General features: G+C 37.7%; 1 protein-coding gene across 1 annotated transcript in view; it reads left to right on the top strand.

The window, feature by feature from the left end:
• Positions 1-20,241, top strand: part of LOC128644502 (protein-lysine methyltransferase METTL21E-like) — a 140,304-nt gene that overhangs the window by 108,859 nt on the left and 11,204 nt on the right. The window contains exons 4-5 of the mRNA XM_053697085.1: positions 7,854-7,971; positions 17,557-17,661. Coding sequence (XP_053553060.1) covers positions 7,854-7,971; positions 17,557-17,661 — 223 coding nt within the window. The remainder of the gene's footprint in view (positions 1-7,853; positions 7,972-17,556; positions 17,662-20,241) is intronic.

Consider the following 20,241-nt stretch of genomic DNA (forward strand, 5'->3'; position numbering starts at 1 on the left):
TCCCCGACACAGCTGCAACTAACTAAATGTATTAACCCCTAAACCTCTGGCCTCCCACTTCACTAGCACTTACTACTAAACCTATTAACCTGTAAACTGCCAGCCCCCACATCGCCATAAACTAAATTAACCTATTAACCCCTAAACCTAACAACCCGCTAACTTTATATTAAATATTAACTCATCCCTATCTTATAATAAATTAAAACTTACATTTAGATTTAAATTAAACTATATTAAACTAATAATTAACCTACCCTAACTATTATACTAAAATTACATTAAACTATATTAAATTAATACTTAATTTACCCTAACTGTTATACTAAAATTACATTAAACTACAAATTAAATTAACTATATTACATATTTAAGCACCTAACCCTACTCAAATAATTTAAATCTACAATTAAAAATTACAAAATTACAAAAAACTAACAACTAAGTTACAAAAAATAACAAACACTAAGTTCCAAAAAAATAAACACTAAGTTACACAAAATAAAAAATAAATGATCAAATATTTAAACTAATTACACCTAATCTAAGAGCCTTATGAAAATAAAAAGCCCCCCCCCCAAAAAAAACCTTGCCTACAATAAACTACCAATGGCCCTTAAAAGGGCCTTTTGCGGGGCATTGCTCCAAAGAAATCAGCTCTTTTACCTGTAAATAAAAAATACAAATATCCCCCAACAGTAAAACCCACCACCCACACAACCAAACCCCCCAAATAAAAACCTAATCTAAAAAACCTAAGCTCCCCATTGCCCTGAAAAGGGCATTTGTATCGCATTGCCCTTAAAAGGGCATTTAGCACCCAAACCCTAATCTAAAATTAAAACCCACCCAATAAACCCTTAAAAAAGCCTAACACTAACCCCTGAAGATTCACTTACAGTTTCTGAAGAGCCGACATCCATCCTCAACGAAGCGGCAGAAGTCCTCATCGAAGCCGGCAGAAGTCTTCATCCAAGCGGGCCGACGTCTTCATCCAGACGGCATCTTCTATCTTCATCCATCCGACGTGGAGCTGCTCCATCTTCAAGACATCCGGCGCAGAGCATCCTCTTCTTATGTCGTCTTGTTCCAAATGAAGTTTCCTTTAAATGACGTCATCCAAGATGGCATCCCTTAGATTCCAATTGGTTGATAGAATTCTATCAACTAATCGGAATTAAGGTTGAAAAAATCCTATTGGCTGTTGTAATCTGATTGGATCAGCCAATAGGATGAAAGCTCAATCCTATTGGCTGATTGCAACAGCCAATAGGATTTTTTCAACCTTAATTCCGATTGGCTGATAGAATTCTCAGCCAATCGGAATCTAAGGGACGCCATCTTGGATGACGTCATATAAAGAAATCTTCATTCAGAAGAAGACGTCCTAAGAAGAGATTGCTCCATGCCGGATGTCTTGAAGATGGAGCCGCTCCGTGCCGGATGGATGAAGATCGAAGATGCCGTCTGGATGAAGACTTCTGCTCGGTTGGATGAAGACGTCGACCCGCTTGGATGAAGACTTCTGCTGGCTTCGATGAGGACTTCTGCCGCTTCATTGAGGATGGATGTCGGCTCTTCAGAAACTGTAAGTGGATCTTCGGGGATTAGTGTTAGGCTTTTTAAAGGGTTTATTGGGTTTTAATTTTAGATTAGGGTTTGGGCTTTTGAAAAAGAGCTAAATGCCCTTTTAAGGGCAATGCCCATACAAATGCCCTTTTCAGGGCAATGGGGAGCTTAGGTTTTTTAGATTAGGTTTTTATTTGGGGGGTTTGGTTGTGTGGGTGGTGGGTTTTACTGTTGGGGGGGGTATTTGTATTATTTATTTACAGGTAAAAGAGCTGATTTCTTTGGGGCAATGACCCGCAAAAGGCCCTTTTAAGGACTATTGGTAGTTTATTGTAGGCTAGTTTTTTTTTATTACCATAGGGCTCTTAGATTAGGTATAATTACTTTAAATATTTGATAATTTATTTTTTATTTTGTGTAACATAGTATTTTTTTTTTTATAACTTAGTTTTGTAACTTTGTAATTTTTAATTGTAGATTTAAATTATTTGAGTAGGGTTAGGTTTTTAACTATATAATATATTTAATTTAATTTGCAGTTTAATGTAATTTTAGTATAACAGTTAAGTGCTAGTGATGTGGGAGGCCAGAGGTTTAGGGGTTAATACATTTATTTAGTTGCGGTGGACTCGGAGAGCGGCGGGATAGGGGTTAATAACATTATGTAGGTGTCGGCGGGGTCTGGGAGCGGCGGAATAGGGGTTAATAACTTTATGTAGGTGTCGGGCGGTAGATTATGGGTCAATAAGTATAATGTAGATGGCGGCAGTGTTGGGGCGGCAGATTAGGGGTTAATAAGCATAATGTAAGTCGTGGCGGTGTAGGGGCGGCAAATTAGGGGTGTTTAGACTTGGGGCTTATGTTAGGGTGTTAGGTGTAAAGCATAATTTATGTAAGAACTTACCTGATAAATTCATTTCTTTCATATTAGCAAGAGTCCATGAGCTAGTGACGTATGGGATATACATTCCTACCAGGAGGGGCAAAGTTTCCCAAACCTCAAAATGCCTATAAATACACCCCTCACCACACCCACAATTCAGTTTAACGAATAGCCAAGAAGTGGGGTGATAAAAAAGTGCGAAAGCATATAAAATAAGGAATTGGAATAATTGTGCTTTATACAAAATCATAACCACCACAAAAAAAGGGCGGGCCTCATGGACTCTTGCTAATATGAAAGAAATGAATTTATCAGGTAAGTTCTTACATAAATTATGTTTTCTTTCATGTAATTAGCAAGAGTCCATGAGCTAGTGACATATGGGATAATGACTACCCAAGATGTGGATCTTTCCACACAAGAGTCACTAGAGAGGGAGGGATAAAATAAAGACAGCCAATTCCTGCTGAAAATAATCCACACCCAAAAATAAAGTTTAACGAAAAACATAAGCAGAAGATTCAAACTGAAACCGCTGCCTGAAGTACTTTTCTACCGAAAACTGCTTCAGAAGAAGAAAATACATCAAAATGATAGAATTTAGTAAAAGTATGCAAAGAGGACCAAGTTGCTGCTTTGCAAATCTGGTCAACCGAAGCTTCATTCCTAAACGCCCAGGAAGTAGAAACTGACCTAGTAGAATGAGCTTTAATTCTCTGAGGCGGAGTTTTACCCGACTCAACATAGGCAAGATGAATTAAAGATTTCAACCAAGATGCCAAAGAAATGGCAGAAGCTTTCTGGCCTTTTCTAGAACCAGAAAAGATAACAAATAAACTAGAAGTCTTACGGAAAGATTTCGTAGCTTCAACATAATATTTCAAAGCTCTAACAACATCCAAAGAATGCAACGATTTCTCCTTAGAATTCTTAGGATTAGGACATAATGAAGGAACCACAATTTCTCTACTAATGTTGTTGGAATTCACAACTTTAGGTAAAAATTCAAAAGAAGTTCGCAACACCGCCTTATCCTGATGAAAAATCAGAAAAGGAGACTCACAATAAAGAGCAGATAATTCAGAAACTCTTCTGGCAGAGTCTGTTAAAGACAGAGTCATGGACACTGAATCCATCTGGAAACCCAGAAAGGTTACCCTTGTCTGAGGAATCAAAGAACTTTTTGGTAAATTGATCCTCCAACCATGATCTTGAAGAAACAACACAAGTCGATTCGTATGAGATTCTGCTAAATGAAAAGACTGAGCAAGTACCAAGATATCGTCCAAATAAGGAAATACCACAATACCCTGTTCTCTGATTACAGACAGAAGGGCACCGAGAATCTTTGTAAAAATTCTTGGAGCTGTAGCTAGGCCAAACGGCAGAGCCACAAACTGGTAATGCTTGTCCAGAAAAGAGAATCTCAGGAACTGATAATGATCTGGATGACTCGGAATATGCAGATATGCATCCTGTAAATCTATTGTGGACATATAATTCCCTTGCTGAACAAAAGGCAAGATAGTCCTTACAGTTACCATCTTGAACGTTGGTATTCTTACATAACAATTCAATATTTTTAGATCCAGAACTGGTCTGAAGGAATTCTCCTTCTTTGGTACAATGAAGAGATTTGAATAAAACCCCATCCCCTGTTCCGGAACTGGAACTGGCATAATTACTCCAGTCAACTCTAGATCTGAAACACATTTCAGAAATGCTTGAGCTTTTACTGGATTTACTGGGACACGGGAAAGAAAAAATCTCTTTGCAGGAGGTCTCATCTTGAAACCAAATCTGTACCCTTCTGAAACAATGCTCTGAATCCAAAGATTGTGAACAGAATTGATCCAAATTTCCTTGAAAAAACGTAACCTGCCCCCTACCAGCTGAGCTGGAATGAGGGCCGCACCTTCATGTGGACTTAGAAGCAGGCTTTGCCTTTCTAGCTGGCTTGGATTTATTCCAGACTGGAGATGGTTTCCAAACTGAAACTGCTCCTGAGGATGAAGGATCAGGCTTTTGTTCTTTGTTGAAACGAAAGGAACGAAAACGATTATTAGCCCTGCTTTTACCTTTAGATTTTTTATCCTGTGGTAAAAAAGTTCCTTTCCCACCAGTAACAGTTGAAATAATGGAATCCAACTGAGAACCAAATAATTTGTTACCCTGGAAAGAAATGGAAAGTAAAGTTGATTTAGAAGCCATATCAGCATTCCAAGTTTTAAGCCATAAAGCTCTTCTAGCTAAAATAGCTAGAGACATAAACCTGACATCAACTCTGATAATATCAAAAATGGCATCACAGATAAAATTATTAGCATGCTGTAGAAGAATAATAATATCATGAGAATCATGATGTGTTACTTGTTGCGCTAAAGTTTCCAACCAGAAAGTTGAAGCTGCAGCAACATCAGCCAAAGATATAGCAGGTCTAAGAAGATTACCTGAACACAGATAAGCTTTTCTTAGAAAGGATTCAATTTTCCTATCTAAAGGATCCTTAAACGAAGTACCATCTGACGTAGGAATAGTAGTACGTTTAGCAAGGGTAGAAATAGCCCCATCAACTTTAGGGATTTTGTCCCAAAATTCTAATCTGTCAGACGGCACAGGATATAATTGCTTAAAACGTTTAGAAGGAGTAAATGAATTACCCAATTTATCCCATTCTTTGGAAATTACTGCAGAAATAGCATTAGGAACAGGAAAAACTTCTGGAATAACCACAGGAGCTTTAAATACCTTATCCAAACGTTTAGAATTAGTATCAAGAGGACCAGAATCCTCTATTTCTAAAGCAATTAGTACTTCTTTAAGTAAAGAACGAATAAATTCCATTTTAAATAAATATGAAGATTTATCAGCATCAACCTCTGAGACAGAATCCTCTGAACCAGAAGAGTCATCAGAATCAGAATGATGATGTTCATTTAAAAATTCATCTGTAGGGAGAGAAGTTTTAAAAGATTTTTTACGTTTACTAGAAGGAGAAATAACAGACATAGCCTTCTTTATGGATTCAGAAACAAAATCTCTTATATTATCAGGAACATTCTGCACCTTAGATGTTGAAGGAACTGCAACAGGCAATGGTACTTTACTAAAGGAAATATTATCTGCTTTAACAAGTTTGTCATGACAATCAATACAAACAACAGCTGGAGGAATAGCTACCAAAAGTTTACAGCAGATACACTTAGCTTTGGTAGATCCAGCACTAGACAGCGATTTTCCTGTAGTATCTTCTGACTCAGATGCAACGTGAGACATCTTGCAATATGTAAGAGAAAAAACAACATATATATAAAGCAAAATTGATCAAATTTCTTAAATGACAGTTTCAGGAATGGGAAAAAATGCCAAAGAACAAGCTTCTAGCAACCAGAAGCAATGAAAAATGAGACTTAAATAATGTGGAGACAAAAGCGACGCCCATATTTTTCGCGCCAATAAGACGCCCACATTATTTGGCGCCTAAATGCTTTTTGGCGCCAAAATGACGCCACATCCGGAACGCCGACATTTTTGGCGCAAAATAACGTAAAAAAATGACGCAACTTCCGGCGACACGTATGACGCCGGAAACGGAAACGAATTTTTTGCGCCAAAAAAGTCCGCGCCAAGAATGACGCAATAAAATGAAGCATTTTCAGCCCCCGCGAGCCTAACAGCCCACAGGGAAGAGTCAAATTTTTGAAGGTAAGAAAAAATGATTAAATCAAATGCATTATCCCAAATATGAAACTGACTGTCTGAAAATAAGGAAAGTTGAACATTCTGAGTCAAGGCAAATAAATGTTTGAATACATATATTTAGAACTTTATAAACAAAGTGCCCAACCATAGCTTAGAGTGTCACAGAAAATAAGATTTACTTACCCCAGGACACTCATCTACATGTTTGTAGAAAGCCAAACCAGTACTGAAACGAGAATCAGCAGAGGTAATGGTATATATAAGAGTATATCGTCGATCTGAAAAGGGAGGTAAGAGATGAATCTCTACGACCGATAACAGAGAACCTATGAAATAGACCCCGTAGAAGGAGATCACTGCATTCAAATAGGCAATACTCTCCTCACATCCCTCTGACATTCACTGCACGCTGAGAGGAAAACCGGGCTCCAACTTGCTGCGGAGCGCATATCAACGTAGAATCTAGCACAAACTTACTTCACCACCTCCATCGGAGGCAAAGTTTGTAAAACTGAATTGTGGGTGTGGTGAGGGGTGTATTTATAGGCATTTTGAGGTTTGGGAAACTTTGCCCCTCCTGGTAGGAATGTATATCCCATACGTCACTAGCTCATGGACTCTTGCTAATTACATGAAAGAAACATAACTTTTATTCTCCCATAGAAATCAATGGGATATCGGGCAGCAGCGAACATAAGCTTTCACTACTTTCAGACTCCCATTGATTCCTAAGGCATCCGCGGCCTCCAGGGCGGTGGATTAAAAACCAGGTACGCTGGGCCGGAATAGTGGCGAGCGTACCTGTTAGATATTTGTTAACTAGCAAAAGTTGTCAGAAAGTGCCGAATTTGCATTCGGAACATCTGTAATGACGTAAGCATCGATCTGTGTCGGACTGAGACCGGCGGATCGTATGTTACATCACAGATTTCAACTTTTGCTGGTCTCTAGGCTTTGATAAATGAGGCGAATCAGGCTAGCCACAATTACGCTGTGGAATTCCAGCATATTTGCGGTTGACGGCTTGATTAATAGGCCTCTAGAAGTTTAGAGTAAAATAATATAATTAGACATATTCAAGCATCTTTTCAATCATTTGCTTTTTATACTTTACCATTTATGTTTTAAGCTATTCCATGTATCTGCTATAATATCTGTAAATATTTTTTCTCTAAAATCGTTTGGAACTTTAAATTAAATTGTTCTGGAAAGTTAATCCCTAGCTCCTTTCTCTGAAAGACATACACTGCGATGGTTAGTAAGAACACAGAGTTTCTAATCCAAATGAACAATAGTCAATAGTTTTTGATGACAACGACTTGTAAACAGTATTTTTAACCAATGCAGTCTTGATAACAATTATTTAAAAGGAAATTAATTTCCAGTTAGGAAATCATCTCTGATTTGTTTTTTATTTTAATAATACTGTTTATTAAAGATAGCCCCCCCCCCCCATTTTAGGTCATATGTGTTATAGAACCAAAAAGCATTTTTTTTTTTATCCTTGCTTGAGGGAGGACTATCTATTTTACCCCATAATGGCCAATGATGGAACTATTCCGCCATGGAGCAATTAAGCAAACTGAAGCGTTGCCCTTAAGGGGTTAAGTAAATCTAAGCCACCAACCCATTAATATATTTGTAAATATGTTCTTGAAAAAGTTGTCTGATGTATGTAATTTATGTCCCCTTTTCTCAGGCCCTTGTCTTGTGCTATTTTCTGGAAAAACATGGAAAACAGATTAATATCGAAGACAAGCATGTACTGGAGATAGGAGCTGGGACTGGACTTGCTTCTATAGTAGCTTGTCTCCTTGGTAGGTATAAATGATGTTAAAAAATATCACATCTGGGATTTTTAAAAAGTTTTTACTATGTGACCAATTTTAAAGGTTGGTTAGCAGTTTCTATGTTATAATATGGATAAAGCACACCACTGGCAGTGAATAGGTCCAACAGAACACTGTCGCAGGAAAGAAACCTCTTCATCATTGATATCATCAGTTGTCTTGACTATTGTATAATGATAACCAACATGTTTCAGCCACAATATCATGGTGGCTAGAATGTGGCCAGATCATGATCACTGTCAATCTATTTGCCAAATTATTTATGTTGTGTTGCTATAGAATGACATATTAGCCAAGTCTAAACATTTTAAAACAAATTGACATCTTGTTTTCTGCAATAGTTTATCTATAGACAAAATCTGGAGAACCAATCCTGGCTTGAGTCTGTGGACAATATAGCTAACTATGGTTATAATGTTATTATGAAATTCATTATTTAGTAGTTGTTTTCAGTAAAAGCCAATTAGGGAAAGATATTTAGTTGAGTAAGCTTTGAGAAGTTAGCAGAGTGCATTTCAAGTTCTGAGAATTAAAAAAAATCAGTTTTCAGAGCTAAGTGACATGAAAAGGGGCAAATAAATAATTAAACTATATTGCAATATTGTTTGGTTCAGCATAAGTCAATATTGTAAATAACAATCTCAAGGTATTTACTGTCCCTTTAACCACTTTATGCTGGTATAATAGTGTTTACATCGGAATGATGTTCTGATGTAAACACTATTAGTAGAAATGAAATCACGTGATTGTCAATTCGATCTCGTGATTTCAAGACAGACATTGGATCATGGGGGACTGCCTACGCTGCTAAGTCAAAGTGGGGTAGCTGCAGGAACAATAATATGAGAATGGTATTGGCACTAGGACCCAGTGACCCTGGAAAAAAGACTGAGCTAAATGTAACAGTCCGGTGCTACCCCCCAAAAAAGGTTTAAACAATAAAAGTTAAGAATAAAGGTTTAGGGTTTATTAAGCACTCTTTTCTAGTCTACGTAGTAAGGAATTAAAAAATAACTTTTAATAATTAAAGGTAAAAATTAGGAAACAACCTCTATATAATAAATTGAACCCCACCAACCAAAATAATAATCAAGTGTGATAAAAAGTGCATGTATTCACTCCCCTGTTTCCTGGCCGATAGCAGCAGTCATCGGCATCAGGTGCCAGGGGTGAAAAAACATGCAATAACACTAATAAAAAGCACAAACTAGTTTCGGCACAAGTACTGGCCTTTTTCAATGTGAGTAGTAACAAAGTAGCTGCAGGAACGCCATATATGGTAGGACGTTCCATGCCGTCCTAACAGCACTAGGCTTTAATGCCGTAAGGACGACAGGGAACGTCCTACCATATACAAGGTTCCTACAGCTTCCCACTTTGACATATCAGTGTGAAGGGGTTAAGTTAGTGTGGTGTGTTTATTCAGGTTAACCCCTTGGATGCATAAGAGAACTGCATCCTATTTCCACCTATTACTTTAATCAATACTCAAAATGCCAATACCTAGCCATAACATTCAACTACTAACCCAGACTCTAGTCCTAAAACTAACCCACATTCCTAACTCTAGCCATAACCCAAGTTTCTAACCAAAAACACAATCCTTAACTCTAACCCTTATTCTAACTTTAGCTGCAATACCTAACTCAAACCCAATCCCTTAAACTAACCCTAGCAGGGGGTGTCAATCAACCCGATCGTATTCGATCGGGTTGATTTCTGTCTGCCGCATCAGAGCAGGCAGACAAGTTATGGAGCAGCGGTCTTTAGAGCATTCAGGGTCGCCGGAAACACTGGGCATCAAGCTCCATAAGAAGTTTGATAAATATGCCCCTTGGTATTAATGTCTAATAATTATGATGCCTTTACAGTAGATTCAGTGTGACATAAAGTGTGGTCCCAAATGTATTAGCAGTGGTATCATGATAGCCATTGTAGCAACATTTGTATCAGACAGTGTCTCATGAGTTTAAATCAATATTGCTTCTTTTAAAGCAGTGAGCCTATTTATTCATATAAGACACAAATTTTACACTTACACTATCATAAAACTACTGACATCCTGTTTCCATAACAAACCCAATATCCTATCGGAATCTGCTTCTTCACTGAGTAAGCACTAAAACTTTATTTCCTCATAATACTCTAAAAGGGAGAGCACATTTGCTTTACTTTTCAATTGCTGAATAGAAACAGGAGTTCTCTTCAAAGGTATCACACTGTCTTGTCTGAAAGTCACGTGTAAAAATCTTCCCAGATAGCAATTGTGTATTTTGCACCTGCTTTGTCACAAACACCATAGAAAACAATAATCCTGAAGTCTGAATTAAATCAATTGGCTAAAAGCCAAACGTTACACAATAAATTGGTGTATAATGAATGTGTATTCTGAACATGTCTACAATCAAATACCACAGAAAACAATAAACAGTCTGGGAGTCCAAATGAATATAAGTTGGGACATAGAAATACATTATTAATTATATATGTGCTTGGGAATGGAAGTATTGCTATTTACAGTGGCAGCATCCCTTCTTCTTTTTTTGCTTGTGTGTAACTGTTAGTTCTTCACTCGTAATCTTACCCAATAGCAGCTAGACTGAATGGTCATGCAAAAATGAGCATAAAGAATATCTGAGTTATTTTATTTTTATTTTTTATTGAGGTAAATAGGCAAAGGTCAAACACAATATGTTTACAGCTGTTATTTCACAAAGCCCAAAATAATCATAACGTATCATTTAAGAGTAAAATTCAATTTTAAACAATCAAAGTCAAATGATATACTTAATTTTAAAACAAACAGAAAAATAAACCTGTAATTCACTTGACAAATAATAGATAAAATAATAGATAAAGGGGCCTATCTATCAAGCTCCGTATGGAGCTTGACGCCCCGTGTTTCTGGCGAGCCTGCAGGCTCACCAGAAACAGCAGTTATGAAGCAGCGGTCTAAAGAACGCTGCTCCATAACCTGTCTGCCTGCTCTGAGCAGGTGGACAGACATCGCCAAAAATCAACCCGATCGGGTTGATTGACAACCCCGTGCTGGCGACCGTGAATCTGCAGGGGGTGGCGTTGCAGCAGCAGCTCACAATGCTGAATATGAATTGCTCTCCGTATTCAGCGAGGTCTGTTGGATCAGGTCCATTAGACCGTTGTTAAATAGGCCTCATTGTATTACCTCCTTTTCTTTTTTATAGATATCCTCTATAATTTATCAATTTTATACCATTTCAATATTATACATTTAGTCAATAACCACGATACTGTGTAAGAAATATCAAACAAAAAAGTAAAAATGACCAAAACAACAAAAAAAGAAAAAAGAAAAAAAGGAAAGAGAAGTTGCTAGGTGACCAGAGGGTAGGCTGTATTCCTTCACTGTTCTATTGAATAATTTCCTCTTGCTAATAATTTATTACATTGTTAGATTTAAAGATGGGAGTTATTATTTGTTTCTGAGCTTCTTTAGGGAAGGAGTGAGAAAGGATTTAATTCCCTTTTCTGATGATGTGTATGGATCAAATTGTTCTGTAGTCAACTACGAAATCATTCTCTTAGGGAACATTGCATTGTTGTCTTCGCGATTTCCATTAACTCAGAATTATACGACGTCCTACTAAGATGGCTGAATTTGTCAGATCTGCATTAGTAATTTCTACTTGATTTACTAAAAGAAAAAATTGTTTTTTTCTGTATTTTTATTTTCCCCATCTGAAAATGTATTTATCCAATAGTTAATCTGTGAGCAGAAATATAATTTTTTTTGGACAATGCCAGAAGCAATGCCCAATGCCTGCCTTAATTGCACTACATCTGGGGCAGAAATTGTCATCTTTCTTATTCCATTTGTTCATTATGTGAGGGGTAATATAAGATTTATGCCGCAATCTAATATGTGACTCCCTAAAAGACATTGATTTAGTTGCCTTTATTACTGCACTGAGGCTTGATTGTATATGTCATGACACTACACCTTTAACTGGAAGTATCCACTCAGCCATTAATTCCTATATAAGGTGGAGTCATAACAACCACTAACTGCTTGATTATTAGCTAAAGTTAGTTTGATGTAGAAACATACCAGACTCACTTACTCCTTGGGTAAATCAGCCCTAGGTACTAGTTAGTTTAAAAATACCAAAGAGTGTCTCTCCGCTTATCTGCTGAAAATATCTATCACCTTAATAACTTCGGATCTCTTTGCTGCCTGTGTGTGGCAAATCTCAGAAGTGCCGTTATCCCCTGAAGCTGGCTCCGGAATATCCACTTGCACTGTGTTCTTCGTAAGAGCATGTTGAACTTCACCCGGATCTGACATCATCCAGAGCCGACTCAGTGCCACTTCAGTTAGCGTATCGCTCATCCACCTCTCACAGCGTCAGTAAACGCTGTTCCTTCTGCTTTACATCTGGTCGCTGCAGGTCTTCACCGGACTCCACTCTCATACTGACCGCAAGTATAATTATACGCTACACTACCAAATGACTGTATATTAGCTGCAATTGTGACGAAACTTCACTGTTGTTTAATATTCTTATGAGATCAAATAAGGTACTATTCTCTCTATTGTTTATGTGCTCATTCTACTCAGAGAAAAGCTACTTCACTTGCTAAGGAGAGACATTCCACAAAGTTATACCACTAGTTGTTCACAGCTACACACTTGCAACTAAAGCTGTATTTCACAAAACAATCTGTTGTTATTTTGTGCACAAATACTAATCGATACAAAATTGCTATTCCTATTACAACCCTCTCATTCATTTTGAGTTGGTTAAAATTAATATCTACAAACTTATACTAACATATTGAACAATTCTAATTCACACAAGAATAGTTAATTGCTTATATTGGATCCTAATATTGGATCCTAATAGATTACTCATGTTATCCTGTATGCTTTGAAAATAGTGCTGCCCCATTGTATGCATGACCAGTCTGTACCAGGGGTCTATTTTCTGTTTTACCTTTTTATAATTTTAAATCCATCTACCTCAGACCAACTCCCCACTATACCCATATTTTTTTAATAAGATTCCGGATAAAATGTCTGATCTGGAGATATGCAAAAAATGTTTTTATTTGATATTGAGAACTCGTCCCTAAGATTTTGAAAAGATTTAATTAAACTATCTCCCTTGTTCCTGCATTGATCTGTAGTAATTAGTCCTATCTTTCCAACTCCTAAAAACTTTAGAGCCGAGACCTTCTGGAAATTCCGGGTAACCAATAATAGGAAGAAATTTATTTGCTCATTTTCTGCCATGCCATAATCACATTATTCAATACTTATTTTTTACTTCTACAGGAATCTTATCTGGCGGTACGTGTAAAAGTACTTTAATGGAGGAGGGATAGATTAGATTATTTTCTAGCTTTACCCAGGTACACTATTAGCTTCTGTTAGCCAATCCATAGCAATTTTACCTAAACAGATCTGATTATATACCTTGAAAGAGGGAAGGCCAGGCCGCCAAGGTTCCAAAATTGAGACAATTTATTTAAAACGATGCATGTATTTTTGCCTCACCATATAAATCTCATACACATTTTATTGAGATCTTTTCGTAGCATAAATAATGGCAAATTTATCATCAAATGTAGAACTTTCGGTAGATTGATCATTTTTATCATGTTAATCTGAGATGTCAATGAGATCGGGAAAGTCGTCCATTTGTCAAGATCTGTTTTAAATTTGGCATAAAGAAATGTATAATTTAATTTATACCAGTTTTTAGAATTTATTCCTAATTTGATGCCTACATAAGTAATCCAGTCCTGGACCTGTTTAAAAGGAACATTCTCTAAAATATTTGTATCCCTGTAGATCCAAAGAATTTCAGACTTCTCTTTGTTGATCTTGTAGCCAGCAAATTAACTGAAATCTTCAATTATTTGTAAAAGTAGAGAAATAGTTACCTGTGAGTTATACATATAAATTAATAGATGATCGGCCTAAAGTGAGAGATTTAATTTCTCCCCTCCAATCCTTACTCCCTCTAATTTTCCTCTCGCAAGGGGTTCTTTTGCTAGATTAAATAGTAAAAGTTAGAGTGGACAATCCTGTCTTTTCCATTTGAAAATATGTATTCTAGGGGATGGGGTTCCATTAATTAAAATTGAAGTGGAAGGATTTTTATATAATAACCTTATTAACTGATTAAAATGTCCAGAAAAAACAAAACTGTTCAGTGATGTAAAAAGATGATCCCAAGTGATGGAATCAAATGCTTTTCTGCATCTATTGTTATTAATGATATATCGGCTTTGTATTCACCATGCCTCTTTTTCTTTAAATATTTTTGCCACCAGTATTCCAAAAATAGTAGGACCTTCCTAATATTCCTAGTGGAATTTCTGCCACACATAAAACCTGTTTGGTCCTCGTGTATTACCCAGTGCATATTTCTTTTTGAGTGTATCATCTATAATACCAGTTAATAGTTTGTAATCGCAAGATTTTCCGGATCCTTATGTTTCTTTGTAATAATTGTAATTTCAGTTTAAATAATTCAAACACTCTACTGGGATTTTCGGAGTACTCATACAGTTCCAGAAAGTCTTTTTACTGTCTTCATTAATTGGTCCTTGGGCATACATTTGTTTTTTAAAATGTCTTTACTTATCTCTTCCTGATTAGTAATCCTTATTTTATCAACTTGTAAGACACCTATATTATTCTTTTTTTTTCTTTGTGTTTTTGCCAGATTTGATAAGTATTTGCTATTTTTGGGGAACTTCTGTTGGGGGCGGAGCTGCCAGACACGTTGTGCAGATCATTGAGCTCTTGAGACCAGGAGCGGTGGAATCTTGCACCAGCAGTTTTACCCCATTACACCCAACGTGTTCTGGGATTTGCTACGGGACTTCAGGCTGTGTCTGAGCCTGTGCCGTGGAAGCTCTATTTTGGCTGACAAGCCCAGTGGTATATACCACATCTGCCGCCGAGGAGCATCAGTGAAGAGGAGTGCTGTGCCAGTTATAGGAGGTCAAGAAGCCGAACCCTGCTGAATTTCCGGGTCACGTAAGTGGTGCAGCCGCTTGTAGGTCGGGGCTGTTTGGCTGTAGAGCGATCTGTGGGCAGCGCCTCTTCCTCACGGTGGAGAGCATCATCTGGTTGCAGGAGGAGGGTCACTCTAAGGTTTGGAAGACTCCGGTTCTGCTGCTGTATGCCCCAAGGCGGGATTGCTCTGTTTTAAAGTGCCCTATTTGTTTGCGGCCATATATCACTTGGTGGTCCTGCGGCGTGTGTTCTGATAAGAAGAGTGTGAAGGTGCTCAGGCCAACTTGCTACTATGCCCTGTTTGAACCGCTGCAAGATCGTGAAGGAGCGGTCTACTGCAAGTATTTATTTAATGATTTTTACTACTCTTGTATTTGTTTGTTGAAAAAATCATACATATTACAACTGCTAGGGGTAGCAGTATACATCTGAGAAGGGGTAGCAGTATACATCTGAGAACGCTCTGATATCTCCCAGTGCAGGAACAGCTGGCTGAACCATCTAAATTTGTTATTTGTTTCTGCATTATCTTGTTGCGCTCCCTATCTTGATTGGAGGACGTTGATTCTCTGTTTGGCCCCTATCAATATTGGGAAAAAAAGGGGTTTAGAGGAAAAAAAGGATTTTATGAGAGAGACTTTAAGAAGAACCTGGGAGAAGTAAAATGAAAAATTTAAAGAAGGTCTAGCTGTGTATGCCTAACCTAGTGCTAGCTATTTTATTATCTTCTCTAGTAATTTGCACTAAATTACTTTGTTTCAGATAAATTGTGTTTAGTTTAGGAGAAGGTAGGGTATGTGCCCTGTTTAAGTCTATAGAGGTATATCATTATTGTTTGACTGCCCTCTTTAATATGTATTTCTATATGTTAAAGGCTTAGATTTCACAGGAGGCTTAAAAATCCTGATGTGCGCAGTTTTACATGTGAGTTAAAAGTCCACAAGACGTTTTCTAGAATCGATGAGCTGTTGATCTCCAAACCATTGGCCCTGTGTAGATTAGAAAAAAATATTTATGATATTGTGATTTTGGACTATGCATCAATTTCACTTACACTCTTTGCTGCTTCCACCCCTAAGAATCGAAATATCTCATTCCCCCCCCCCCCCCCCGCTTCTTGTCTGAGAATCCTAGATTTATTAACTGGTTAAGACAGAAGTGGAAGGATTACACTACATTTAACATAGGTCAATTTAGTAAAATTGAGACTTTTTGGGAGGCAGCTAAGACTGTGATGAGGGGGGAAATTAAATCCTACCTGTGTAGCTGGAGAAAGAAAGTCCTTGCGATGGAATCTCAATTAGCTGCCCAAGTCATAAGCGCACTCAGTAGTTACTATATTGATAAATCCCCTGGTAACTGGGACAGATATTGTAAGCTTAAAAGGGAAAGGGCCATCTTTCTAAAACAAAGATCGCAGGAAGAAGAACAGAAAATTAATTATCAGTTTAGAGGATTCTATGGGAATTTGGCGAAGTACCTGGCTAAACTAGTGAAAATCAGAAAGTATAGAAATCTTATTTCAGCTAATAAAATACACTAACACTGAGGATATTAATAAAGTATTCTTTAAGGTCTTTCAACATCTGTATTCAGAATCAAATATCAATTTGGATAACGCCAGGAATTTCTGGACTAAGGTTAAAATGCCAAGGATCCTTGAAGAGGAACTGTTAGTTCTGAATCAGCCCATTACAGAGGAAGAGGTTTTAGAGGCTATTCAATCAGCCAGTGCTAATAAGGCTCCAGGGCCAGATTTTATGCCGGTAGAGTTCTGTAAAATTCTAAAAGAAGAAATTAAAGTTCCACTAGTCAGTTTATTCAATTTCTATTTTTATTCTAATAACACAATGTCAAGCTATTTCTCTGCTGCACGTATATCACTGATATTGAAGAAAGGTAAGGATCCTGAGGATCCAGGGTCCTATAGACTGATTTCAGTGCTTAATGCAGACTACAAATTATTGACGGCCATTGTGTCATCTAGGCTAGCGAAGTTGCTGGATAAAGTCAGTCATCCAGATCAGACAGGGTTTATGAAAGCCAGAAATTCACTCAAAAATATTCGGAAAGTCACATCTTTTTTAGATTATGTTTGGAATGCAGACTCAAACAGCGACGACTTTAAATGTTTTAGTGATGCAGCGATTCTTACTGTTGATGCAGAAAAAGCATTTGATGCAGTTAATTGGAATTATTTATTTACAGCACTAGAGAAATTTGGATTTAAGAATCAGTTTTTTTAGTTTATTCAAACCTTTATAATAACCCCATCTCATATTTATGAATCAATGGTTCCCTTTCTCCAAAGATATCCCTCAAAAGAGGGACTAGATAGGGATGTCCCCTCTCCCCACTACTTTTTAATTTAGCATTAGAGCCCTTTGCTATTTGGTTGAGGGATAGTTTACCCGGGATTCCTCTAGGTTCGGCTAGATTGAAAATTCTTCTTTATGCAGATGATTTGCTGGATTTTCTTGATAATGTACAACAGTCTATTCCGCTAGTTTTATGATTATTTAACGTTTTTTCATCGTTTTCAGGTTATAAAATTAACTTTGATAAGAGTGAACTCCTTTGGCTCTGTAAAAATGGTCCCAAGTTTGTATATCACCCATTTAAAGTGGTGGAGTCTTTTCAGTACTTGGGTATTGTCTAACATAGAAACCCTGCAAAGTGGTATAAACTACATTTTTTGCCTGTGCTGCAGAAACATAAGAACAACTTGGAAAACTGGTCCTCTCTCTTAATTTCTATGTCAGCAAGAGTTAAATTAATAAAAACAATTATTTTTCCGTGGATATTTTATCTCTTACAAAATCTTCCAGTATTATTGTCCAACAGAGACATTTTGGACAGGCCTGGCAATCTAAATTTATCTGGGGCAATAAAAAGCCCCGGATTGCTTTAAATAGACTAATGCAAAAGCGGTTATCAGCTGGGCTGGCTTTACCAGATCTAAGATTGTATAACTGGGCTTCTTTGGCTAAGCTGGCCTTTGATTGGATTATGGAGCTAAACAGGTTTGTATGCCTAGAGTTAGAAGCATTCCTGGTTGCACCCTTCTCCCTAAAGGCAATTTTACACTGTCCTACAAAAAACTAGGCTAGATTTAGAGTTTTGTCGGTAACGACCCGAAAAGCCAACGCTGGCTTTTTTCTGGCCGCACCTTTTAAATAACTCTGGTATTGAGAGTCCACAGAATGGCTGCGTTAGGCTCCAAAAAAGGAGCGTAGAGCATATTTAACGCAACTTCAACTCTCGATACCAGAGTTGCTTACGGACGCAGCCAGCTTAAAAAACGTGCTCGTGCACAATTCCCCCATAGCAAACAATGGGGCTGTTTGAGCTGAAAAAAAACCTAACACCTGCAAAAATGCAGCGTTCAGCTCCTAACGCAGCCCCATTGTTTGCTATGGGGAAACACTTCCTACGTCTGCACCTAACACTCTAACATGTACCCCGAGTCTAAACACCCTAACGTTATACTTATTAACTCCTAATCTTTCGCCCCCGCTATCGCTGACCCCTGCATATTATTTTTAACCCCTAATCTGCCGCTCCGTAATCCGCCGCTACTTACATTATCCCTATGTACCCCTAATCTGCTGCCCCTAACACCGCCGACCCCTATATTATATTTATTAACCCCTAATCTGCCCCCCACAACGTCGCCTCCACCTGCCTACACTTATTAACCCCTAATCTGCCGAGCGGACCGCACCGCTATTATAATAAAGTTATTAACCCCTAATCCGCCTCACTAACCCTATAATAAATAGTATTAACCACTAATCTGCCCTCCCTAACATCGCCGACACCTATCTTCAAACATTAACCCCTAATCTGCCGACTGGAGCTCACCGCTATTCTAATAAATGTATTAACCCCTAAAGCTAAGTCTAACCCTAACACTAACACCCCCCCTAAGTTAAATATAATTTAAATCTAACGAAATTAATTAACTCTTATTAAATAAATTATTCCTATTTAAAGCTAAATACTTACCTGTAAAATAAATCCTAATATAGCTACAATGTAAATTATATTTATATTATAGCTATTTTAGGATTTATATTTATTTTACAGGTAACTTTGTATTTATTTTAACCAGGTACAATAGATAAAATAGTTAAAATAATTACAAAATTACCTGTAAAATAAATCCTAACCTAAGTTACAATTAAACAACACTACACTATCAATAAATTAATTAAATAAAATACCTACAATTACCTACAATTAAACCTAACACTACACTATCAATAAATAAATTAAATACAATATCTACAAATAAATACAATGAAATAAACTAACTAAAGTAAAAAAAATAAAAAAGAACTAAGTTACAAAAAATAAAAAAATATTTACAAACATCAGAAAAATATTAAAACAATTTTAAACTAATTACACCTACTCTAAGCCCCCCCCAACATTACAACCCACCACCCACATACCCCTAATCTAACCCAAACCCCCCTTAAATAAACCTAACACGAAGCCCCTGAAGATCTTCCTACCTTATCTTCACCATACCAGGTTCACCGATCGATCCAGAAGAGCTCCTCCGATGTCCTGATCCAAGCCCAAGCGGGGGGCTGAAGATGTCCATGATCCGGCTGAAGTCATCATCCAAGCGGGAGCTGAAGAGGTCCATCATCCGGCTGTAGTCATCATCCAAGCGGGAGCTGAAGAGGTCCATGATCCGGCTGAAGTCTTCTATCAACGGCATCTTCAATCTTCTTTCTTCCGGATCCATCTTGCAGACCTCCGACGCGGAACATCCTGCTGGCCCGACGGACTACTGACGAATGAAGGCTCCTTTAAGGGACGTCATCCAAGATGGCGTCCCTCGAATTCCGATTGGCTGATAGGATTCTATCAGCCAATCGGAATTAAGGTAGGAAAATTCTGATTGGCTGATGGAATCAGCCAATCAGAATCAAGTTCAATCCGATTGGCTGTTCCGATCAGCCAATAGAATGCGAGCTCAATCTGATTGGGTGATCGGATCGGCCAATCGTATTGAACTTGATTCTGATTGGCTGATTCCATTAGCCAATCAGAATTTTCCTACCTTAATTCCGATTGGGTGATAGAATCCTATCAGCCAATCGGAATTCGAGGGATGCCATCTTGGATGATGTCCCTTAAAGGAGCCTTCATTCGTCGGTAGTCCGTCGGGCCAGCAGGATGTTCCGCGTCGGAGGTCTGCAAGATGGATCCGG

This window comes from Bombina bombina, unplaced genomic scaffold (genome assembly GCF_027579735.1).
Source record: "Bombina bombina isolate aBomBom1 unplaced genomic scaffold, aBomBom1.pri scaffold_584, whole genome shotgun sequence".
In the NCBI taxonomy this organism is placed as follows: domain Eukaryota; kingdom Metazoa; phylum Chordata; class Amphibia; order Anura; family Bombinatoridae; genus Bombina; species Bombina bombina.